This window comes from Carcharodon carcharias, chromosome 12 (assembly GCF_017639515.1).
Source record: "Carcharodon carcharias isolate sCarCar2 chromosome 12, sCarCar2.pri, whole genome shotgun sequence".
Lineage (NCBI taxonomy): Eukaryota > Metazoa > Chordata > Chondrichthyes > Lamniformes > Lamnidae > Carcharodon > Carcharodon carcharias.
Genome location: NC_054478.1, coordinates 76,309,911 through 76,333,243, shown reverse-complemented (window position 1 = coordinate 76,333,243; position 23,333 = coordinate 76,309,911). Strand labels below are relative to the sequence as shown.

Below are 23,333 nucleotides of genomic sequence, written 5' to 3'. Positions count from 1 at the left end.
TTAGGAGAGTAACTACAGGGTATTCAAAAAAAATTCAAGCTTGGAACAGGAGAGTAGGAAGGTAGAGCAGTATTCATCAGTTTGGAAGGTTTAGGGGTAGGCCAAGTAACCAAGCAGAGAGAAGAAAGGTAGCATGACAGAGGGGAGGAAACAGGAAAAAAAGGCTCCTGAGATATAAAAAGGGGAAACAGGTTAACAGGCTCTGGTCCAGACTAGGAATCAAAATGCACACACAAACGAACAGAGAAAATTTATGGATTCTACTGTCATGGTGATTAGAAGAGACGCGCCCAGATCGTAAGCAGAGGGTCTTCCCTCTTACTGTAGGTGCCGTGTATCAACTGGATCAAAAATTGTGGCACCCAGTACACATGGTGCCTTAATATTACAATATCTATTAACCAGCTGTCAAACGATTGTGCAAAACTTCACTGGATCAACAACCCCACAATGCATTCTACAGATCTACAGTATGCAGGATAGCATGAAACTTGGAAAGTACTATATAAATGTTAGCAGGCAGTCCAGACTACTGCACTATATATAGAATAGACACAAATCAAGTGTAATATATAAAAGTATGGACAAGAAGCTTATGCCATGTAACAGAATGAAGTGTCGGTGTCATCAATTTACTTTTCAGCAAGCATGACCAGCACCTGCCATATTAAAAAAGGGTCAGAATTGTGGAATTTCATCTTGTATATCCTATTTTTTTTAAACAAGAACAGCATATTCTATAACTCAACATCAGCAACACCACAAGAGATCTGATAGGAATACATTAAAAGTTTTATGCATAGCATGCGCTTTTGTACTGCACACATTTTCTGTAAGCATCACATTTATTTCCAAGTCTCCTCAAAATCCTTTGTTGATTTGCTCTGAAAAGCCAGTATGTTACATGGCATAACATTCCACAGTGAAAAAGCGTATCCTCAGACTTGAGTAATCCCATCGGAGCTCTGTTAATATACACAAAAATAAACTGAAACTCCTCCCATAACTATTTGAAGTACGAATTAAACAACCCACATTGAAGAGCAACAATGAAGGGGGAAGGGGAAGTCTATTAAATATAGTACGAAGTTGCAGAAAATGTTGCTTCTCAGACTAGGTATTTTCTTGTTACCAAGTCTACTGAAATCCATCAATCCTTAGTCAACATATTTCATAGACAATTTCCTGCACAGATCCGAAAAGCACTGCCGTTCTTTCTGCTCCTGAATAACAGTCTTAGAATGTACATGTAAATTTCAGTATTGGCTTGGCCTGACAGAAAGGGCCTTCTTTACAATGACAAATCGCTTTGACATTAATTTTCTTATTAAAAATGTTAGTCATAAACAAAATAATTCAAGTTTTCTTACTCAGCACATAATCAGATGGAATCAAGCTACGTGTTATTTTAAGCATGATTACAACAGCACAGCATATGGCTTAGAGATCATGGCAAACAGATGAACAGATTTTTAAATTTAATGGATAGCTTTTTATTAACATTTTTCCAGAACTCCGCAGGTTGCATTTAAAGAATTAAGTTCGGATAAAAAAACTAACATGGCATGTTGGCTGCACAATTAGTTTGTTCTTCTACCTGAACACCCAGATTAAAATCTGTACCAGAATGATGGGGTGAAATTCTTGTCTGTTGTCTGGTTGTAAAAGATCTTTCTGAGAAATTAATCTACTCACTTCAACCCAGTTCCTAGTAAGCACGCGAGCACACATCACAGGAAATGCTATAAATCCATAACATCAGCACTAACTTGGCAATCTCACTCAGAAGAGCAAAACGTGTGGTTACTTCAGTGATTCCCATGAAAAGAAAGGTTCATGGTGTCTTGCTACTGTGGACAGTTACTGAGTAGAAGTCAAGTATCACAAGTGGGAATCAACAACTAGTAATGAAAACTCTTGTATAACATCTCATTTGCTTTATGAATGCTAGTCTTGCTTCCTAACAACATTCACATGCTTGTTTTCCCCACGAACAAGTAGAAGAAAAGGAACAGCAACTAAATGACACTGGCAGTATCAGTGACAAGGCATATACGCACACAAAACACCAGTTTTTCGAGCAGCCACTGATAAGGCAACAGGCTACCTTTTAAGTATACTTTGCAGGAGCCTACCTGGGAGCTGTAATAGCAAAGAGGTTGTGGAAGCAAAGCTGAGGGACCAGGGAAACAGTGACAAAAGAGGGGCAGACTGAAAATACTAGCAAAGAACCACTTTGGATTTGCCCAACAGAGCAGCACAAAGATATAAAAACAAAAGTGAACCACTGTGACTTAGCTTCTAATGACAGAACACCAAGAAAATATTACAACGCTACATCTATCTCTCTGTCAGATGAGAAAGCTATACAGCATCAAATCATTGCAAAACTCAAAATAGTGTAAGATGTAAGATAACACAAAATAGCAAAAGAATTAAGGATTCTGAAATCAGGCCATTTATCAGGGGAAATCAGGCCATTTATCAGGGGAAATCATCTAAAAATGAAGAATGAGAGTAACTTTGAGCCATGAACATTTGAAGATCCTTAAAATTACAATGATGTACCTATCAGATTACATACAAAAATACGCTTTGCCTAGCTAACCAAACACAGCTCGTAACCTTCGTTCCTTTTTATGGCAAAAGTTGAGTAACACAAACAGAAATCACAATCCTGAAATAGTCAGCAATCTCTAAAGTTCTCATTAGCATGTGCATACCTTATATACTTCACTGAAGCCACCTCGTCCAAGTAAGTGTAGTAATAAATATCTATCATTCAATGTAGGGTGATCTTTGAATCTATAAAAGAAAATTAGTCTGGGTAAACATTCGGAAATCAGCCAAAATTCCATTAACTATTAACTATTTTTTGTACAGGTGCATATCATGAAAAATGTTAACATAATCAAAGTTTTCAGATGGGTGAAACTAGATACAGAACACTGAACAATATATTCTTGATGTTTTGTTAAAGATAGCATAAGATGAGTTAACATATGAAGGAAGATATGATTAGTCATCATTCTATTTCAAAAGTTTAAAACTGGGGCAGTTAGGTTTTATTTTTGTTTGTCAAGTAGAATGGTAGTGACTGCTCTTTTGAAGGAGGAAGGTGCAATACCAGGCGATAGTAATAAGATTCATATCAATAAATAGAAGGATGAGGAGACAGAGTTAAGGCATGAGGTGGGCTTCATTGATTGGAAAAGGGATGATTTGTGGGAATAGCTTTGGACAAGAAACGGGTGGAGGGACAATTTGGTAGAAGGAGCAAGAGACAGCAGCCAGATTTGAAAGCAAAGACACAAGTGGGATTTCCCTCAGCTTTGAGAACAAAGTTAGTTATATACTTCTTGCAATTAAACTGTTAGGAGCAAACAGGAGCAGTAAAGTGGGATGGAGGAGATTGAAATTGCTTCCGCAAACAAAATCATTTCGGAGCAGTGCCAGATTTAGCTAGGGAGAAGAAATTATTGTAAATCTTTAGATGTTCAAGTTATAATGTGCAATGAACATCCAGGTCAGACACGTACCAGATAGATTTGAGATTACAGCTGCCAAGTTGAGGCCACTGAGCTGACTATCATAAAGGGGAGGCATGAGGGCAATTACCTGTCTGGATATGAGAACTGAGGCTGTTTTGGGAGAATCAATGGAGATTTTGATACCTTTGTGGAAAGAGGGCCAGAAAAGGGGACAGTTAAAGTTTGAGAATTCCATTAAGGGAGTTGGGGTATTTTTTTCTAAAGGGCAAAGAATAATAGCCCAAACGCCACTGCTATCAGGTTAAGGTATATACAGAGAGAAACGAGAGAAAGTGATTCAGGAACTCTATCATGAATGGAAGTCTCAAGGCTCCATATGATATTGAGGTCAAGATATGGCAATGTGCAAACAAGGAGGGTAAATGTGGAGGGGGAATAGTGTTGTCTTGTAAAGTCAGGCCAGCAATCTGAATTGAAATGAACTAATCTAATGGAATGGATTTTTGTATTTTTTTGTTTAGGAAATACACACAACAAAACAAGGCTTAAGAGAACTGTACTATCCAAAAATGCAAGTATAACTTGTCCTTGTATTATGGGCAGTCTATTGCTAAAGAGGTTTGTTACATTTATGCTAGAAAATTTAATCTTAAGAAAGCAGCATCATTCATCAAAATTCCCTCTCAAAATATAGTACTGAAGATAGTTTGAAATTATGAAGAATTCCAAAACTCTATTACAAGAATACAGTGATGAAATTATAAAATACAAGTTAGTGCAGATTTGCACGTTGTTCCAACATTCAGAAAACACACATAGAAGTAGCTATTCAAATGAGCTATTATACTCCTTTCGGTCCAACTAGAAGTTGCCAATAAAGAGGAACCAACTGTTCCTTTTTAAACATAACAAGCAAACAAATAAACGAGTGATTATAATTGACAATCCAATCAAGCAGGTCAATTATTTCTCAATTATATGAGTTTGTTATTTTAATAAGATATACTCCATTGATTCTACTGTGGTTGGGGTGCAAAGATTAAGTGTAGCCAAGAGATCAGAGAACCATCAAACCCAGTCAGTATAAAGTTAGTAACTTCTTTAAGAATTACATGCCTTTATTCATTCTGTTTTAACTGCTAAGAGTTCAACTTTTCTGTATCTATGCCTTTTGATTTTGGTTGGTTAGCGTTTATAGTTGCATTAACAGAAAGCCAATTCCCATTACATGCGTTTTGCACAGTAAATCAGACAAGTCAGTATAATTAGTGAAAATGTGTATAAAATTTCTACTTCCAACATTGGGACAAGTCCAAGCTTCTTAAAAAATGACTGATGCATGGATAGTTTTCAGTTAACTCAGTAACTGTAATTTTTTTTAAACTATGATAAATGCCAATGAAAAATAAAAAGTGCAATGTTTTTAAATGTGGCCTTTTAAGTTTAGAAAGGTATGCCTTGTCAAATTTGGCGAAAGCCAGGTAGAACATTTTCACATTTTGTGAGGTGACAAACTGATGTTTAAGAATAGACAAAAAGCAAACCTGATGTCTGAGAAGAAGACAAACTATTATGTTTGGGGTTTAAGTAAGAACAAACTGCGAATCCTGGAAATCAAGAATAATAACAAAGTACAAAAATCAATCAGGAAGCCTAATAGTATTTGCAGAAACAAAAGATAGATTGCATCAGGTGAGTAACCTGAACTGGAAACTGGAAGAAAAGAATTGATTAAGGGAATCAAACAAAATAAAAACCTTGGCATGTATGGGGGTGGAGGAAGAGAACAGGTGGAAGGTGGTTATGTTCTGGGGTTTTTAAGTTATTTCGCATGGGTTTAACATCATAGGGTATCCATATGAACAAACGACTTAGGAACAGGGTTCAGCCACTTGGCCCTTTGAGATGCTCCGCTATTCAATGAGATCATGGCTGATCTAATTGTAGCCTCAATTCCACATTCCTGCCTTCCCCCGATTACCTTTCATCCCCTTGCTTATTAAGAATCTATCTTACCTCTGCCTTAAAAATATTCACTTTGCCTTTTGAGCAAGAGTTCCAAAGACTCTCAATCTTCAGGAAAAAAATATTCTCCTTATCTGTGTCCTAATTGGCAACCCCTTATTTTTAAACAGTGGCTCCTAGTACTAGATTTTCCACAAGAGGAAACATCCTCTCCACATCAAACCTGTCAAGACTCCTGTAGGATAGCCCACACAGGTGTGTGAAATGGAAGTGTGCCTTTACATGGCCAATATCTAGGTATTTTATAGGGGCCGTTGGGGCTAAACTATATCTTTATTAGAGCATTTTATCTAACTGGTTAAAGTGCCTTCACATGGATCTTGCTTGAACTTAGAAGGAAGAAGAATAAACCTTCACTAAATGGTAGTTTGATCTATAAACTGCCAATCAGATTTACTGGACAGTAAATGGATAAGTGAACAGTATTGTTAGATCGTGCAACTACTAGAATGGTAGAAAGTGAACTAGATGGATCTTGGTATTTTTAATCTGGCATCTTTCATGCTCCAATAGATAAAATGCAGGAGGAAGTGAGTTGATGAGCTAAATGTTCAATGAAGTTTTATTTAAACAAAGCTACAATGGGGTGAAAGCTGATGGATAATGTTCAAAGAGAATTCTAGTGTGACAATGGAAAGGCATTAAAACAAAGGCATGAAAATAGCTAAGAAAAAAGTAGCAAAAGCTAGCAATCTGAAATAAAAATTCTAGTATGTGTTTTTAATTTCAGATTTCCAGCTTCATTAATTTTCTTTTTAGTTGCATTGCTCAACTTATTGCTGCCTGTAATGTCAGTCTAAGAGCCCTGTTGCTTTCCAGCATAAAATCTCACTTGTATCTCTCACCCTGTTCACTATCTTAGCTGCCCTTCACCATTTTTATTTATATTTGCCAAAATCCATTTCCACAACTGCATCCCTTTCCTCAGTATTTGCCTCCAGCTTTGACTTCTTCCATGTGAATTCCAGTTAAAGTTTTATCGTTTCTTTTTCAGATCCATTTGTGATCACCGATGTAGCCTGGATATTTAACTTACAAAATTTCACACAATCCACACACTCTCTCTCTCCCCCCTAACATCATACAATAGCCTTTTCTCTTCAGCAGTACTGGCATTTGTGGTACAGTTTGTAGCATTCTCACCTCTATATCAGACATTAAACCAAAGCCTGTTTGCCCACTATGGCACCATTTCAAAATAAAGACTGGAAATCTCCCTGGTATTCTGGTCAACATTTATCCCTCAGCCAACATCACCAAAACAGATTATCGCTGTATGTCAGAACTTAAATGAAACAAGCTAGCTGCTGCGTTTCCTACGTTACAACACTGACAATACTTCAAAATAATTCAGTGGCTGTAAAGTATCAGAAATGTGCTGAGGTTGTGAAAGGTGCTTTTTAAATGCAAGTACTTTCTTTGTTTCTATTGGCTGCATCAGTGTTATTGTTCTCCTGGTTTTCTGTCCTGCATCATCCTTTGTCTCATCTGTTACTTTTCCAAAACTTGTTTTTCCCTCCCATCAGGCAGCAACCAAAGGACAAATAATTCTCCAATGCCAACTAATTACTGATTCATTTTGGTCCTCAATTTTCTTGAAATCCTATTTTAAACTCACTTCTGTTTACTATCCCTTCCAACTTCCCCTTTTGTAATTCTAAATGATGTGTCCTCAGCAAAGGTCATAAGCCTCATACCTGTATGACCACATGATGCTAAGATCTTCTTCTGTTACTTTGCTTCCATGCTTATTTTTTTTTTTGGCTGGGGTCCACCTCCTGAATCTGACACCTTCTCCTATCTTTAGCCCTTTTGATCCCGTGGATAAAAGTAATGCTCACCTTGAACGACATAGCTCAATCAAAGACAGTCAATACAGGCATGTAAAAGGCAAACCTTGTCTAATGAATCTTTGTGAAATAATACTGTACATTACTAAGGGAAATGCCGAGGATCTTGTATATATGGATGTTCAAAAAGGTACCACATAGCATATGAGGCTTGTTGATACAAGTAACACATTATTCATGGGAACATAGCAGCAAGTTGGTTAAAAACAGCAAATCACTATAGTGGTTAATGAATGTTTATTCAGACTAGAAGGATATAAAAAGTGGTGTTCCCTAGGACTCAGCTTTGTGATCACTGTTCTTTAAAACTAATATGGACTTGACTATAGGCTGTACAGTATCAAATTTTGCGGACAACGCAATAAGTGAGTGCAGTTAATTGAGGAGAACAATGTTAACTTGAGAAGGACAAAGCCAGGCAAACAAATTGGACAGATAAATATCAGATCAAACTTATTGCAGAGAAATGTATGGTGAGGAATTTTGGGAGGAAAAACAAGGAAAGAACATATACATCAGGTGGTAAAACCGTGAGCAACTTGGGGCTTATATACACAGATATTTAAAAATGAGAAGACAAGTTGGGAAGGTGATAAAAAAAAGCACTTCTGGAATCTTAGGTTTTATAAATAAGAGCACACACAACAAAAACAAAGAGGTAATCTTAAAACTATATAACTCCTTGACTAGTTTTGAGTCTTTAGGAAAATGTCAAGGCCATGGAGAAGGTGCAGAGAACGCACATCAAGAATGAGAAATTTTAATTGAGGGTGACCTCTTAATTTAATCAAAGATGGCCAAGAGGAGATTCGATAGGTGTTCATATTTGTTTTCCGGACAGCAGCTATTGGTAATGATTCTGTTATTCTCTTTTACATCTTATACTCATCTTCTGTTACTTCACTTATCCAATTACCAACCCCTTTTGTCTTGCACCATCATATTATTTGTCATTTAATCTCTCCTGCCTTCCACTCCCTTGCAGCTACATCTCTTACTTTCTGAACAAAGGTCCTCGGCTGAAACGTTAAGTCCCTTACACAACAGGTCCGGCAGCATCTGTAGAGAATTCCAGTATTTCCTGTTCTTATTTCAGATTTACAGCATCTACAATATTTTGCTTTTGTGAAAGAATAGAAAGGTCAGGAAGCATTGGATTTTTCTGGCCCAGTAGAAAATAACAAGAAGCCACGGTGACATAGCTCACTGATGCATTCCCACCTCTAGAGAACTTTCCGAGGGGCGGCTGAGAACTGGGTTGGCTGCCTGCTCCATGGAGGGCAGCCAGTTAGTCCAATTATGGCCCACCTATGAGTCATTTTGAGCGGGCATGGGTATTATACCGCTGAAGGGGCAGCACCCCTTTGTGTGCTGAAGCTGACAGCTTGATCAAAACAGTCTCCCCGCGACAGGCCAGGAGGCCATCAGAGCCAGAGGTTGCATGCCTCAATGATGGCACCGCAGGGATGAAAGGCCGCAGCCTGGACTGAGAATAGGCCTGCAGAGGGATTTTTTTTCCATCCCACTTTCCTTACTGGCTTCAGGAGTCTTTAAGTAAAACCCTTCTCTATTGGCAGTCTCCATGTTGAGGTGCCATCATGGTCCCTGAGCTGCCACAGCAACAGGCACCTTTCCTGGTGGGGCTGCAGAGGCTCCAGAGTTGCTGGCCCTCTGATTGGGCCGGCAACATCGGGTGACCGTCTGCTGTCCTTAATTGGCTGAACATTGAGGCGGCCTATTTGGAGTCCACCTTACAGAAAACTGCACCGCTGGTCTCTCTGCCAGCAAGTGTGGGCTTAGGACTCCCTTTGGCCCCAGGTTTGGGGTCCTGAAGCCCACTGGAAAATCCAGTCCTTTTATTTTATGCAGGGGTTGACAGAATTGTCCTCGCAGAACCAGAAAGTGGTGATAGCACAGTAACTTTCGAAGTGAAGTGGATAAATAATTGAAATTTGTTAATAAAAAGGCAGAAGAATGTAAACTTCAATAACTTATACCCTCTTTTTAAACTCTTGCCTTCTTTCAAACATTTCACTGCGAGCTACCACTGCAATAACCAAAATGTATTTGTCCACACTCTGTAATCACACCGATCTAACTTCTTTTGAAATTAAAGCTCCCAATTCTCTCAATTCCAGCCTACACTATCAAACTTGTCAACAAGAGGGTGCTGTTAACAATTGCCCTCTAGAGGATCGAGATCCACTATCTGTGCTTCCTCTTATTCCCATGGAACATGACCCATAAACCAGTTGTCCAGGCTGTCATCTTTACTATTCAGGAGCTCTTTCCCCTAACCACCTTCAATCTTGCAATTTTGCAGCTCTCAACAGAGCTAGTTCTACCTCCTCTCTCAAGATATACAAATAAAATCTTGGTTCAGCTTGTCTGTTCACAAGAGTCTCATTATTTTTTGACTATTCTTTCAGCCCCTTTTCCAGTACTACCTATCAACATTCATAACTGTTCTGATGCCCTCTACCATTTTGGCAATTTCAATTTTTGGGTTGCCAGTTGTTTCCTTTTAACATGATGTATCACTTCCTCTTTCAACTCTTACTAGCATTGCTTCTGAACACAGCCAGACCCCACTCCACACCACCCTATTCTGTTTGGCTAAATTTATTCTCACCCTGAAAAATTTCCTTTAACTTCCCCAAATAAAAGTGGGAACCCCTGGATGCAGCTTTACCTGTCTTGCTGCAAGATATATGGGGCACTATGTTCCAGTTTTACAAAGGCCCCTGCCCTGACTTACTCTGTATTACCAGAGTCTGTAACTGTTGCTTAGTGCTCCAAATTGGATCTTAAGAATTTCATTGCTTAGGTTTTCAATTTTCAGATAGCTACCACCTTCTGGTGGAGAATCTCTTACTCTTCCTGGGCTTCTTGATCTCTTTTGGTGGCAATAATCACTCCACAAACTTTATAAACCCAGACTTATGCAACTAACTGAATTATGCATCTTTTCAGAATGTTGCTTTGAAAGCTTCTATCTACATTTCTCTCCATTTACCCACACCATTGTATGCACTCTGATAACTTCAGTATTCATATTACAGCTTTTGAAATGTCACTTTTTCCACAGCTAATGCCTCCCTTCAGACAGGTCTCTTGATAGAGTCCACCTCATTTTCCATCTCTGCTTTCATACCCTCTCAGATGACGATAGGATATCCATTGTGCTCCCCTTCTACTCCACTGAACTGATTTTTCATCAGGTCTTCCAATATCTACAAAAACACATCCTTGCTCCAGCACCAAGCATGTCCCCAAACCCATGGCAGACATACCGCTGATATTACATGCATAGACCTTGAGTCAGAGCAATGCTCCGGCAAGATTTCTATACCTGTGCTGGCCTATCTTTCCTACTTTTGAGTTGTGTTGTGCCTGCTGTGTTTCTAGCACTTATTATTTTAATTTAAAGCAGTTGCAGTTACATTTTTCTTGGTTGGAATCTTCTTTCCTTTAAGTCTTTCTTGAAACTCATCCACCAGTTTTCATCTCAAGTATTTAAAAAGAAAAAAATATCTTTCTTCCTTTCTCCTCCTCTCTTTTCTTATTTGGTTCAGTTTCATTAAGTAGTTTGCTTATCTTCCAGTTCTGAAAGTGGGTCCACAACCAAAATGTTTTCATTTTACAGATGTTGATAGACCTATTGTAGAATTCCAGGAATTTTTTTCCCTCAAGTTTACTAAAATTTAAATATTTTGAAGCTATTTAAATGACTAGTATTTAGTGCTCGTGAGATTAAACATTATGCTAGAAGAAGAACAAGGGGGAAACAGGGGGCATTTTCCTTTGAAATACATGTAACTAAATTAAATGTTAGCTTTAGTTCTCTGTCAGAATGCTCTGGTCTTACTTCGTGACCTGAGCACATAGTCTAGGTTGACTATTACTAAGGGAAAGCTGCACTGCCAGAAGTGCTATCCTACAAATGAAACATAAAACACAGATCAAATATCTGCAACCCTCAGGTGGACATCCATGTATTATAATTTGAAGAGGAACTTGGAAGTTTTCCCAGTGTCAACTTTTATCCTTCAACCAACATCATGAAACATTTGGTCATCTATTTTACTGCTTTGTACAAACGTTCCTTTGTTACAACAGCAGCTACACTTCAAAAATACATCACTGACTGAAGTGCTTTAGAATTTCTTGAGGTTGTAAAAGGTACAATATAAACACAAAACAAGAAAGTTATTTCACATTCATTAACCTACTGTGAACTGTCTTCGTTATTTATTCTTTTAAGTTCACGTATATGCAGATTTCGGACTCTCTCCAGGCGTTCAAGCTCTGCTTGAATTTCAGCTTCCTCCTGTTTATTCCAAAGGGAAATAAATTTGAACATTATTCAACTACTCAGTCATTATTCAACTACTCAAGTCATCCACAAAAACCTACAATCAGCTTTCTTTGAGAGTGTTACATATCACAATTCATCCAGGGTATGTACCACGCACAGTTGAGGATTTAAATTCAATACAATTAACTAGCATCATAAACTAAATGCCAGCATGATTGGTACCAATCTGAGCCAAAACCCCATCATTCATATAGATACTCACATTAGTGGGCTGGACTTGGAAAGTGATGGAACTATATTGAAATTTTCTTACAATACAAAATTGAGGAACATGGCAAATTGTGAAAAGCTGCAGGAAGGTATAGACTACTACAAAGATGGGCACCTAATTAGTAGATACAGATCAAAAGTTGAGAAATATAAGGCAATAAACTTCGGTGGTCAATATAGAAAAAGGACATATATCTTAAATGGAGTAGAGAAACAGGCATGCAAGTCATTAAAGGTTGTATTAAAATAGATATAGTCAGAAAATGGGAAATGTAATCCTTGGTTTTGAATCTAGATGCAAAGAATACAATAGCAACGTGACAATGTTGAACTTGTATAACACTTCAGCTAGGCAGTAGTTGGGTGTACTGTGAACAGTTTTAGGCATAAAAGCAATGGAAACAGTGCAGCGTCGACTCACTAGGATATTTCAAGAGGTGAGGGATTAGTTATGAAAGGCTTGACAAGTGCAGATTTTGTTCTCCAGGTGAGAAGACTGGACAGATGTCTTCAAGATTATGAAATATCATACAAGGTAGATAGTAACAAGCAGCTTTTATTGACTAGAAAGACATGAACATATTTAGGGTAACCACAAAAGAATTAGAGGGGGAGTTAGGAAAGCCTTATAATATGAATTCTCAGCCACAATCCACCACTGAAGCAAAGTCTGTAAATGTTTTAAAAAGGAAATTACATAGCCATTTAAAAAAAAGTTAAAATGAATGGCAGAGTGCCAACTAGGATTACATCAGATAGCTCATGTGGAGAAAATATACCAAATACTTGATTGACCAAATGTCTTCTTTCTGTTCTGCATCATGATGATTATAAAAGGCTCACATCTCTATAAATTAATTAAGGCTTCTAATAACATAAAAACTGCTAAAAATAATTTTAAATGGTTACTTCTAAATTAAACTAATTTCCATAGGTTGAGGTGAAAACATTGACATAAATATGATAATGTTTGTTAGGATGCCGTTTACATATTACAAGAGTATTCCTTTAACTCAGAAGTTATAAACTTCAAGTTGTGATAAACTGCAAATAGGATTATCTAAAGGATGCCCTAAGTATAAATAACAATTCCTCAGCAAGAAAGCATATCATCAAATAAACATACTTTAAAAAAACATTATTGGATTGATGCAATTATTTGCAAAATCAAGAGCAAACAAGTTCTGAAAATCAAGATCAAGCGAGCTTTTGCCCTTCTGCTCTTTCTAACTCAATAGCAGGCTGAAGAGAAATATTGTACTTCCTTTTTAGATTTTCATATATGGTTATGTTTAAAGCTTAGGCTTTTGAGTTGGATTTAATAAATATGCTATTTATTTATGCAACTGTAAAACATATTATGAAATGTCTTATACATGAAGCTAAAGGGAGGCAATTAGTAAAATAAAATCTGTTGCCATGTATTATGTAACACAGTAAATCACACATCAAATTCCAAGTAAGGCAACATTGTTACAAATACAAAGTTTATAAGATTATGTTTTTGGGACACCAAGCTAAAATGGAGGAATCAAAGGGAACATGTGACCTGCTCTGCCCAACAAGAAGCCTGGGTGGGTTGGCTGTTAAAAGGTTAAAATAAAGGGGAAGATGCAAGATATTCACACCTGTAGACAATGGTGAGAGCATCTGTGCTGACTGTGGGTAGAGATTAATTGCCAAATGTCACACAGAGATGTTAGGAATGTCAGGTTTTATGAAGGGATATATTTTAAACTGTATTTAATTTCAAGCTGGAATGGAGTTTGGGGTCTAGAAGATAGATAATTGCCATTTCTACCTAGATACAAGGCCCATGTGATTCACATTGCCACAGAGATGGGCTTTGTGGAGGGAAAAGTCCAAAGCAATCCATTGTAGCATCAGTTTACAGGGTTTCCTAAGATATCTCAGAACCTCACAGGCCCAAATTAGTCAGTCTGTAAGAACAGAATTTTATGGCCCTGTCGCAGCAGGGGCAACGACAAAGTCCATTTACTTCAGCAGGAACATAAAATCCCACCGGCGTAAAATTCTGCCCTAAGACTCTGAGACAGCAGAAGATAGAGGCAGCTGGTCCTACACCTGAAGCAGAGAAAATGCTGATCCTAATATTCACCATGCAGAAACTTGTGGGAGCTTGCGCTCATATTAAAGAGATCAAGTTCATGAGGATTTAAAGGAGGCTGCAAGATTCGCCTAGCTTGAGTCAGAGAGCAGGAATCTCCCATGCACCACACACAGCAAAAGTCAGGACTTGGATTAGAAGTTGCCTGGCTGGGAAAGGAAAAAGGAGCCAGGACATCAGGAGCAGAGAATAACTTTGTACTGGTTGTGGGAGAATGGAATGCCTACTTAAGGGAAAAAAATAACCGTGGTAGGGGAATTTTGGTTGTTTTAAAAGTTAAATGGGGAAACTTTTCGGTAGTTTGGAGTTGTCTACAAAATTAGTGTTTAGTCCTGTTGCTTATAGTTTTTTATTACAGTAAATGTCTTATAACTTGAAATCTTGCTGTGTGATCCTTCCAAACAGGCATTGGGAATGCAAATGTCTTTTTTTAATACTTATCGGTTTCTACAGGGATTGTAACGTTAAAACTTTTTAAAAAAATGTTGTCTTCTCGTAGATATTAAAGGAAACCAGTGTTGATATTTTATTATCATTTATTTCACATACAGAAAATGTGTTGCAATATCTTTCAAATATTAGGTAATCCATGATAAAAACACCATTAGCAAATGAGAAAACAATGTCAGCCATGGCTCAGCAGGGAGTACCCTTGCCTCTCTCGCCAGAAGATTGTGGGTTCAAGTCTCATTCCAGGAAATTAAGCCCATAATCCAGGCCAACACACCTGGGCAATACCGAGGGACTTTGTACTGCCGGTGATCACGTCTTTAGATGAGACGTTGAACCTATGCCTATCTGCCCCTCAGGTGGACATACAAGATCCTGTGGAACAATTCAGAAGAATAGGGAACGCTCTCCAGCGTTCTGGCCAATATTTATCCCTCAACCAACATCACAAACAAATTATCTCATTGCTGCCTGTGGGATTTTGCTGAGCACAAATTAATTGTTCTATTTCCCAACATTATAATAATATTTTTTTAAATTCATTTATGGGATATGGGCATTGCTGGTGAGCTGCCTTCTTGAACTGTTGCAGTCCATGTGATGTAGGTACAGCCACAGTGCTGTTGGGGGTGGGGGGGGATGGGAGTTCCAAGATTTTGACCCAGCGACAGTAAACGAACGACGATAAATTTCCAAGTCAGGATGGTATGAGAATAGTAAACACAATGCCCTTGATCAAAAAAAGTTGTAAAGATCTACCAAGCTATTACAGACCAGTTTAATTTTGGTGGTGGGGGAACCTTCTAGAAACAATTATTCAGGATAGAATTAATAGTCACATGGAAAAATGTGGATTGATTCAGAAGAGTCAGCACTGATTTGTTAAAGGAAAATTGTGTCTAACTAACTTGGAGTTTTTTTGAAGAGATAACAGATGGTTGATGAGGGAAAGGCTGTTGATGTGGTGTACATGGACTTCCAAAAGGTGTTCGATACAGTGCCAGACAACAGATTTGTGAGGAAAGTTATAGGTCATGGAATAAAAGGGACAGTAACAATGTGGATGCAAAATTGGCTGAGGGATAGGAAACAGAGAATATGGGCATTTTTCGGGCTGGAATAAGGTTTGTAGTGGAGTTCCCCAGGGGTCGGTATTGGGACCCTTGCTTTTCCTGATATAAACTTGGGAGAACTGTAAACTGTGAGGACAGATAGGTGGCAGATAAGATCAATGTGGAGAAGTGTGAGGTGATGCACTTTGGTACAAAGAACATCCAGAGACAGTATAAAATAAAGGATATTAGTCTAAAGGGTGTGCAGGAACAGAGAGACCTGGATGTATATGTACATAAGTCATTAAAAGTGGCAGGAAGGTAGAGGGGACTGCTTCTAAAGCATATAGTATTCTAGGCTTCATTAATAGGGGCATAGAATACAAGAGCAGGGAGGTTTTGATGAACTTATATAAGACACTGGTTAGACCTCAGCTGGAGTATTGTGTACGAGAATGAGACACTTCAGTTATGAGGAAAGGCTGGAGAAGTTGGGACTGTTTTCCTTGGACAGGAAAATGCTAAGAGGAGACTTGATAGAAGTTCTCAAAATCATGAGGGGTCTAGACAGAGTAGATAGGGAGAAACTGTTCCTGCTTGTAAACGGATGGAGAAGCAGAGGGCAAAGTTTTAAAGTGTTTTGCAAAGGAAGCAAATGCGAGGTGAGAAAAAACTCACACACACACTGAATAGTTAGGGTTTGGGATGCATTGCCTGGAAGTGTGGTAGAGGCAGGTTCGATTGATGTATTTGAGAGTATTGGATGATTATTTAAATAGAAACATTGTGCATGGTTACAGGGAAAAGGCAGGAGATTGGCACTAAGTTAAAATGCTCAGACAGCTGGTGCAGACATGATGGGCTGAATGGCCTCCTTCTGCACCGTAACAATTCTGTGATTCTGTATGTGGCTTGGAGGGGGAACTTCCAGGTCGTGGTGTTCCCATGTGTCTGCTGTCCTTGTCCTTCTAGCTGGTAGTGGTCGTGTGCTTGGAAAGTGCTGTCTAAAGAGCCTTGGTGAGTTCCTGCATTGCATCTTGTAGATGGTACACACTGCTGCCACTGTGCGTCAGTGGTGGAGGGAGTGGATGTTTGTGGATGGGCTATCAATCAAGCGGGCTGCTTTGTTCTGGATGGTGTCGAGCTTGAGTGTTGATGGAGCTGCACTCATCCAGGCAAGTGGAGAGTATTCTGTCACACTCCTGACTTTGCCCTGTAGATGATGGACAGACTTTGGGAATCAGGAGGTGAGTTACTTGCTGCAGGATTCCTAGCCTCTGACCTGTTCTTGTAGCGACAGCATTTATATGGCTAGTCCAGTTAGTTTTTCGTCAATGGCAACCCCCAGGATGTTGATAGCGGGTGATTCAGCGATAGTAATGTCATTGAATGTCATGGGGCTGTGTTTACATTGTGTCTTGTTGGAGATGGTCATTGCCTGGCACTTGTGTGGTGCAAATGTTACTTGCCACTTGTCAGCCCAAGCCCGGATATTGTCCAGGTCTTGCTGCATTTGGACATGGACAGCTTCCATGTAACTAGTAACTACTTTTCTAAAATATTAAGTTGTCTGTAAAGCTCTTTGGAACATCTTCACATGATGAGTGACGCTAAAAATGCAAGTTTTTTTCCTTCAGCCTCAGTACCTGTGCTGAGTACTTAAACTTTGATTTTAGGAATAGGAGACAGAATAATTTTGATAGCTGTACAAAATTAATAGTTTTTGGGTAGATATTAAATGATCTCAAGCTTCAGCTCTTGTAAGCTCCCTATTTCAAATGTAATCTCATGGCTGGTGATATCCCCGCCAACCCTACCACTTAAAACTTAGCACCAGAATCAACGTACCTTCTTAAGATGTCCTAATCTAAGTTTGAAGATCTCTTCCTGTTCATGGTACTCTGCTATTGTCAACCTACATAAGACAAGAATATCAAAACCAAGTATTACCATTTGGATCACAAAATGGACTAGAAGCTGCTGCAGGAAGTATAATTCTAAAATTCAAGTTTATTGTACATCCAAAATAACCCAGTCATACCAAGATACTAACATCTCCAAACCTTTTGCATTAAGTCAATTCTCAAAGGAGTTGAGAATTATTAGTTGTGCATATGCAGTATTTCTGATAGCTGCAGAACAATGCTTCTGCGTAAGTCCTAATAATTTCATCTTCTATTTTTGTAGGACAATGCAGCATGATGATTAGCATAGAATACTTCCTGTTTGCATGTAAATTAAGTATCAGAAATGCTGTATCTCAACATGCAAGTTGCACTGTTTTTGGAAAAAGTAGCTTACATGTATTATTTCCACAGAATATCAAAATGTTGAGCATGGCTTGCTTCACCTATATTAATCTAGGTTTTAACCTCAGCTTTTAACATTGACAGACAGAAATGTGCAGTGAGGTCCACTGAAGTATCTGGTAAATAACTTACAAACTTAAAAGAATGAAATATCTCAACATAAATCATTTACTTATGTCTTGCAATGTTAACCAATTCCAACAAATTAAATGAATCATTTGAAATGAAAGTTCCTGCTACTTTATTTATCTTATTCGACTGGCATATAAGATAGTGTACTGGAAAACTCATTGATTTCCTTAACCTCCCAAACTCAGCTTTAATTGCACTGGGAATAGAACAAATCAACATTAGGGCAAACTGTGGCACTGGTTTAACATGGCAAGGGCATCGATATCAGTGGTATAAATAACGTAATATAATATGAGCAAGCATTTGCCCTGGTGACAGCATTCTAACTTGAGTCAGAAGAAGATGCTCCAGACAGTCCTTGCAAGTAGAGACCGGAGTTTTGATTCTGAACTCTGAGCTCATCTAGCAGTACACTCTCATCTGGTAGGTGTAGGTAACCCCACTGCGTCCTTCTCCCCTCCCCCACGCAACTTCATCATATGAGTTGTCAGAGCTCAGGAATTTCCTGCAGTAAGCAATTATTTTAAGATAAACAGCCATTTCAAATTAATAAATATATTTTCTGGTGAATGCACATTTCACTTAAGTGGGCTCTACTGTATCAATGCAATACCGTTCAAGCTAATTTTGGCATAAATGTCACCAAATAGGTATTAAATTGGTGTACATTGTTCCATTGAGTGTTTGACTCTTAAAATAAGGATAATAACGAGACTGTTGATATGCAGCAGGGTGAAATAAACTACATTTAAGATTACTCCAGCTTTATCAGATGTCCAAGCATGCGCAATGGAACCAAGTTTCATCAGTTTGTAAAAATCTTGTGAACAATAGCGTACTGTTAAAAGCTTCAGGTTTATTAAATGGACATGTAAATGCAAAAAGTCATTCACTACAGAGGTTATGTTGTAATATTTAAGAGTTTAAAAAATAATTATCTATTTAGTTCGTAAAATATACCAGTACATGTAGGGCTGACACATGTATGCTGCTTGCACATAAATTTTCCTAAATCCCATTAGCATCAAGAAATTAAGAGAAAGCATTTCTTATTTTTCATCAGGCATGACTCATTTCCTACAGTCTGTATAATGTAATAAGACATTTCACAATAAGATAAAAGTAACTTACAACTGTGGAAGGTTTGGCCTAACAAAAGGATCATTTTCTGCACCATTGACTGCCTTTGTTTTGCGCTGTTTTAGTTCAGAATTTGCTGCTGGAGTCTGCAGATTTTGAGTTGGAGGAGGCTTTCTCTTTGCCAGCAACTTCCTTTGTCTTTCTATTTCTTCCCTCTGTTGATTTATCCATTCCTGTTGTCTATATTCAAAAGCAGACATTAAGATAATCTGTGAGCACATTTTAGGAATAAAAGTGAATCTCTCTGATGCTGCTCATTCATGGTGAGCCAGAGCATGTTTTATATTTAAAATATTTTCTGCCTGGTGATGGAGCTGGAGGAGTGGGAGGTCTTCAATGGAATTGGAAACAGGTGTGAGGAAGAGAGAACGGGAGAAGTAAAGAGCAAGCAATAATTGGGGGTGGTGAAGGAGAGACCATATATGACTAGGTGGTAGACTGTAGGAAAGAAAAAAGGGAGAGACACTACCATTGATACTTACTTTACAAGATTCTGAAATGCATAGCCATCAGTCCATTGCTCAGTGAACGAAGCACCATGTCGCACTGTAGTGAAATGCCCCAGTCGTAGCCTGTCCTGCATGCTCTTCTCTCTGCTAGATTGCTTCTCTTGCTTACTCTAAACCGCAAGAATTGCTTTAATAGTTTACCATTCTATTTTCAGTAAATTGTAATTTAAATATATTTATTTTATTGCTTTTTCATTTGGTGCTTCTTGCAAAGATGGCCTCTAATAACATAACAGAGTTAAAAATACTATTCAATATCAATGCATCAAAATAATATTTGTAGATTTACTATAAACAGAACAAATGCTCAATATGATGCAGTATCAAGGCCAGCACTCCACTGTGGGATTACTTAGAAAACAAGATACCATTTTACATCTGTCACTATTTTAGCAATGAGGTAAATCAAGGTATCTCTATCAAGTTTAGTGAAGGAAATGTCAGATACACGAGAAATACTCATATCCAAGAACAGAAACACACATACAGAAACTGTACACCGAGAGAGATGGGAGTAGTGTATTTCACTGAGACAACTTGGGAAGGGGGAGGGAAGGAAGTTTTACACAGTTTAGATCAACACAAGGAAAATTCAAAAGTCAAAAAGCGTAAAAAAGGGTACTTCACAACTGCAGTAAAGGTTTGCTCATAGTTGTAAAACCTTTGTTTTTATTGTATAAATAAAAATGTTCTTGTACAACTTTGGAAAAACTGTTCCAAATGGAGTGTGGGAAATTGTGAGGCCAGTCATCAGAATATTTTGTAAATGGTGTGGAGGAATAGGGGGATTTAGGGGCCCGCATGTCAAAATAACAAAAGGCTGGTGGGGAGGTTTAAAAAAAAGTAAAAAGATCTATAGAATGTTAACCCTTATCTTAACCAAAGGGTGGGAGTTATGCTTCATTTGTATAAAGCTCTGATTAGGCTGCATTCAGATTTGGACACAACATCTCAGGAAGGATACATTAGCCTTGGAGGGGTGCAGCTCAGATTCACCAGATGACATGGGAACGAAAAAGGGTTAGATTATGAGGACAGGGTGAATAGCCTAGGCTCCCTGGTGCATAGAAGATTAAGCAGATATCTAATTGAAATGTTTCAGATGAAAAAAAGATTTGATAGAGCACATAAAATAAACTATTTTTTCTGGTGGAAGAGTTTAGAGCGAGAGGGCTTAACCTTGAAACAAAAGCAAGGCAGTTCAAGGGTGAGGTCAGGAGCACTTCTTCGCAGAGCATAGTAGAAATTTAGAACACCCACCCCAAAACTGAATAATGGAACAAGCTTGAGGAGCTAAATGACTTCCTCCTATCCCTATGCTCTTACAGCATACTGTGTAAAGCTATGATTCTACTTATAACCTTACCTTTTCAATCAATAATTTTTTGCTCATTGTCATACACTTGTTTAACCGTTCTTTGTACTTTTCAAGCAGTTTTTGCTGTTCATCTATTTGTCTCCTTAGATCACAGTTAGCCTGTTAAAATTCCAAATAATGTTATTAAAATTACAAAAATTACACCAAGGTAAGGACAATATATTGTGAAGTGTGTATATTTTTATGGCCAGATTCACAAGCCTATAATTTATATATAAACAGCAGATTACAAATTCAAGAAAACTTAGAGGCAAGGAATTAGCAATTATTGAACATCCTAAACTTTAAAAACATTTTGTATTAGCCAAATACAATTATATCCTTTCAACAAATAAATTGATTGAAAAAAGCATTTTATTGCTCCAACACATAGCATAACAATCCATCTTCCATTTCATATTGCTCAATTATATTTTCACATAGCATTAAATTTGGTGGAAGATTATTGGGAATGATTTCGTATCATGCAGGTTTTTGATATTATAATCTGCAATGATGTTTCGTCCCTGAAGGGCAGTTAAATTTTAATTAGCTGCATATTAAGCACCTATGTTTTGCCCTTCTCCGGTTATCTAAACCTGGAGAAAGTTATTGCTCCTTAGAAAAAGACACTTGACTTTCTACAGCGCCTTTCAAAACTACCGGACTTCTTAAACTGCTCTTCAGCCAACAAATTAGCACTTTCAGAACAGGCAGTGAAGGCACCTGACTAGTGAGCAGGAACTGATGCCCATATTCTGCTTTCCAAAATAAGAACCTCAGAAAAGAATCAAATTATAAAACGCAATTGAATTTACAAAGTACGAATATTATAAGAATGTACAACTACAAAGATTTGGTTCTAATTAATTTAGGAATGATGTAAATAAAGGAAAGGAGAACAATACTAATGGTGGGAATACTCAACAATACAGGTCATACAGGATGCAAGTTGGATGTGTTTGTTTATGCTGTTACAATCTTATATACATGAAACCAAATGCAAAGTCTCTTGTAAGTTTTTTTTATATCAGAGGTCAAATGATTACAGTGTTTCTTTCTGAGAGGGAAGAGAAACCATTTGATACAGTACACCTCGACTTGCCTTTAATAAATAGTTGCATAAAAAAACACTGCATTACAAGTCGGTGCACATCAAGGGCATGACAGGAAAGTGGATTTTAAAACTGTCAAAAGGAACGAGAGCAGCCACTCATCTTACAAGGAAGCTATTCTGAAATGGTGGAAGCAATAAACTATATCCCCCAGAGCCCCTCCTGCTGTAAATAAATACAACTTACATTGACATTGCACTTAACTACTGCAAAATCTAGGCCAAAATCTTAATGACAACAAAACTGTCAGTGTTTGCCATCATTACTCCTCTGAAACTGACAGCAACTTCTGAAGTCCATGCATGTGCAGAATAACATAGAAATCCAGAAGTTGCTGTCAGTGATTCTGCACTTTTTCCAGAGGGTGCGCGGTTGTGAACGCAATCAATTAGAAATCATTGAACTAATGAGAGCTTCCCAGTTATGCTATTAATCTTTCTGTAACAACTCTTGAGAAAATTGCACCTTGTTGAATGAGCGAGACCTGGGGTTTTAGCAGTGTACTAAGTTCAGAGTGACCACTAAACTGCCTCAATGGCCCTGAAAGTGTAATTCCATTGGCTGCATTTTACGTCCCATCCCCCAAGGTGTGTTTCCGGCTGGACTCACCCCCCATAATACAGGGGCTGGGCGGGTGCTGAAATGGGCAGCCCACCCGTCATATTCAAATAGGTAGTCAAGGGTCAATTAGGCTTGTTACCAAGCCAATAGACCTGGATAATTTGTTGCCCATGCCAGAAAATATTTGGTGTGGGCTGCCAGGTGGAAGTGGGCAGCCTAATTTTTTATAGGCAATCTCCAAAGGGTGGGGAGGAGTTGATCATTGGGAGTTGCTCTTTGCAGATCCAGGGGCAGCCCACACTAAGGTCAAATTCCCCCTTCTCCCTAACCATCCTCCACCCCACCAGCCTGAAACCCAACCTGCCCATCCCCCTACCTGACCAGCTGAAACCCTCTCTGGCCAAGATCCCAGACTCACTGGCTTCAGGGAAACTTGGACCTTCTCTGTCATCTTTTTGAAGTCCCAGTAGCCGTCACTAATGCACTCTCACCGCTGTCTGCAAATTCGACTGGCCAGCAGCTCCAGAGTGGGTGGGTGGGGGGCCAATCCACCGGATATTTGTGGAATGTAAAATTTCTCCATTGTGAGAAAGATTCCACAAATTTATTTTTTTCAGGGTTATATT

General features: G+C 38.3%; 1 protein-coding gene across 7 annotated transcripts in view; it reads right to left on the bottom strand.

The window, feature by feature from the left end:
* tlk1a (tousled-like kinase 1a) overlaps nucleotides 1-23,333 on the bottom strand; it is a 192,625-nt gene that overhangs the window by 47,562 nt on the left and 121,730 nt on the right. For all 7 annotated transcript variants that reach the window (XR_005944582.1, XM_041200926.1, XM_041200927.1 and 4 more), the window contains 6 exons: nucleotides 21,041-21,151; nucleotides 19,648-19,784; nucleotides 19,157-19,345; nucleotides 17,433-17,499; nucleotides 11,599-11,696; nucleotides 2,724-2,805 (listed from right to left, as the gene is read on the bottom strand). Coding sequence is in view for 6 of the 7 variants with exons in the window: in XM_041200926.1 (XP_041056860.1) it covers nucleotides 2,724-2,805; nucleotides 11,599-11,696; nucleotides 17,433-17,499; nucleotides 19,157-19,345; nucleotides 19,648-19,784; nucleotides 21,041-21,151 (684 nt within the window). In the remaining variant the exon portion in view is untranslated. The remainder of the gene's footprint in view (nucleotides 1-2,723; nucleotides 2,806-11,598; nucleotides 11,697-17,432; nucleotides 17,500-19,156; nucleotides 19,346-19,647; nucleotides 19,785-21,040; nucleotides 21,152-23,333) is intronic.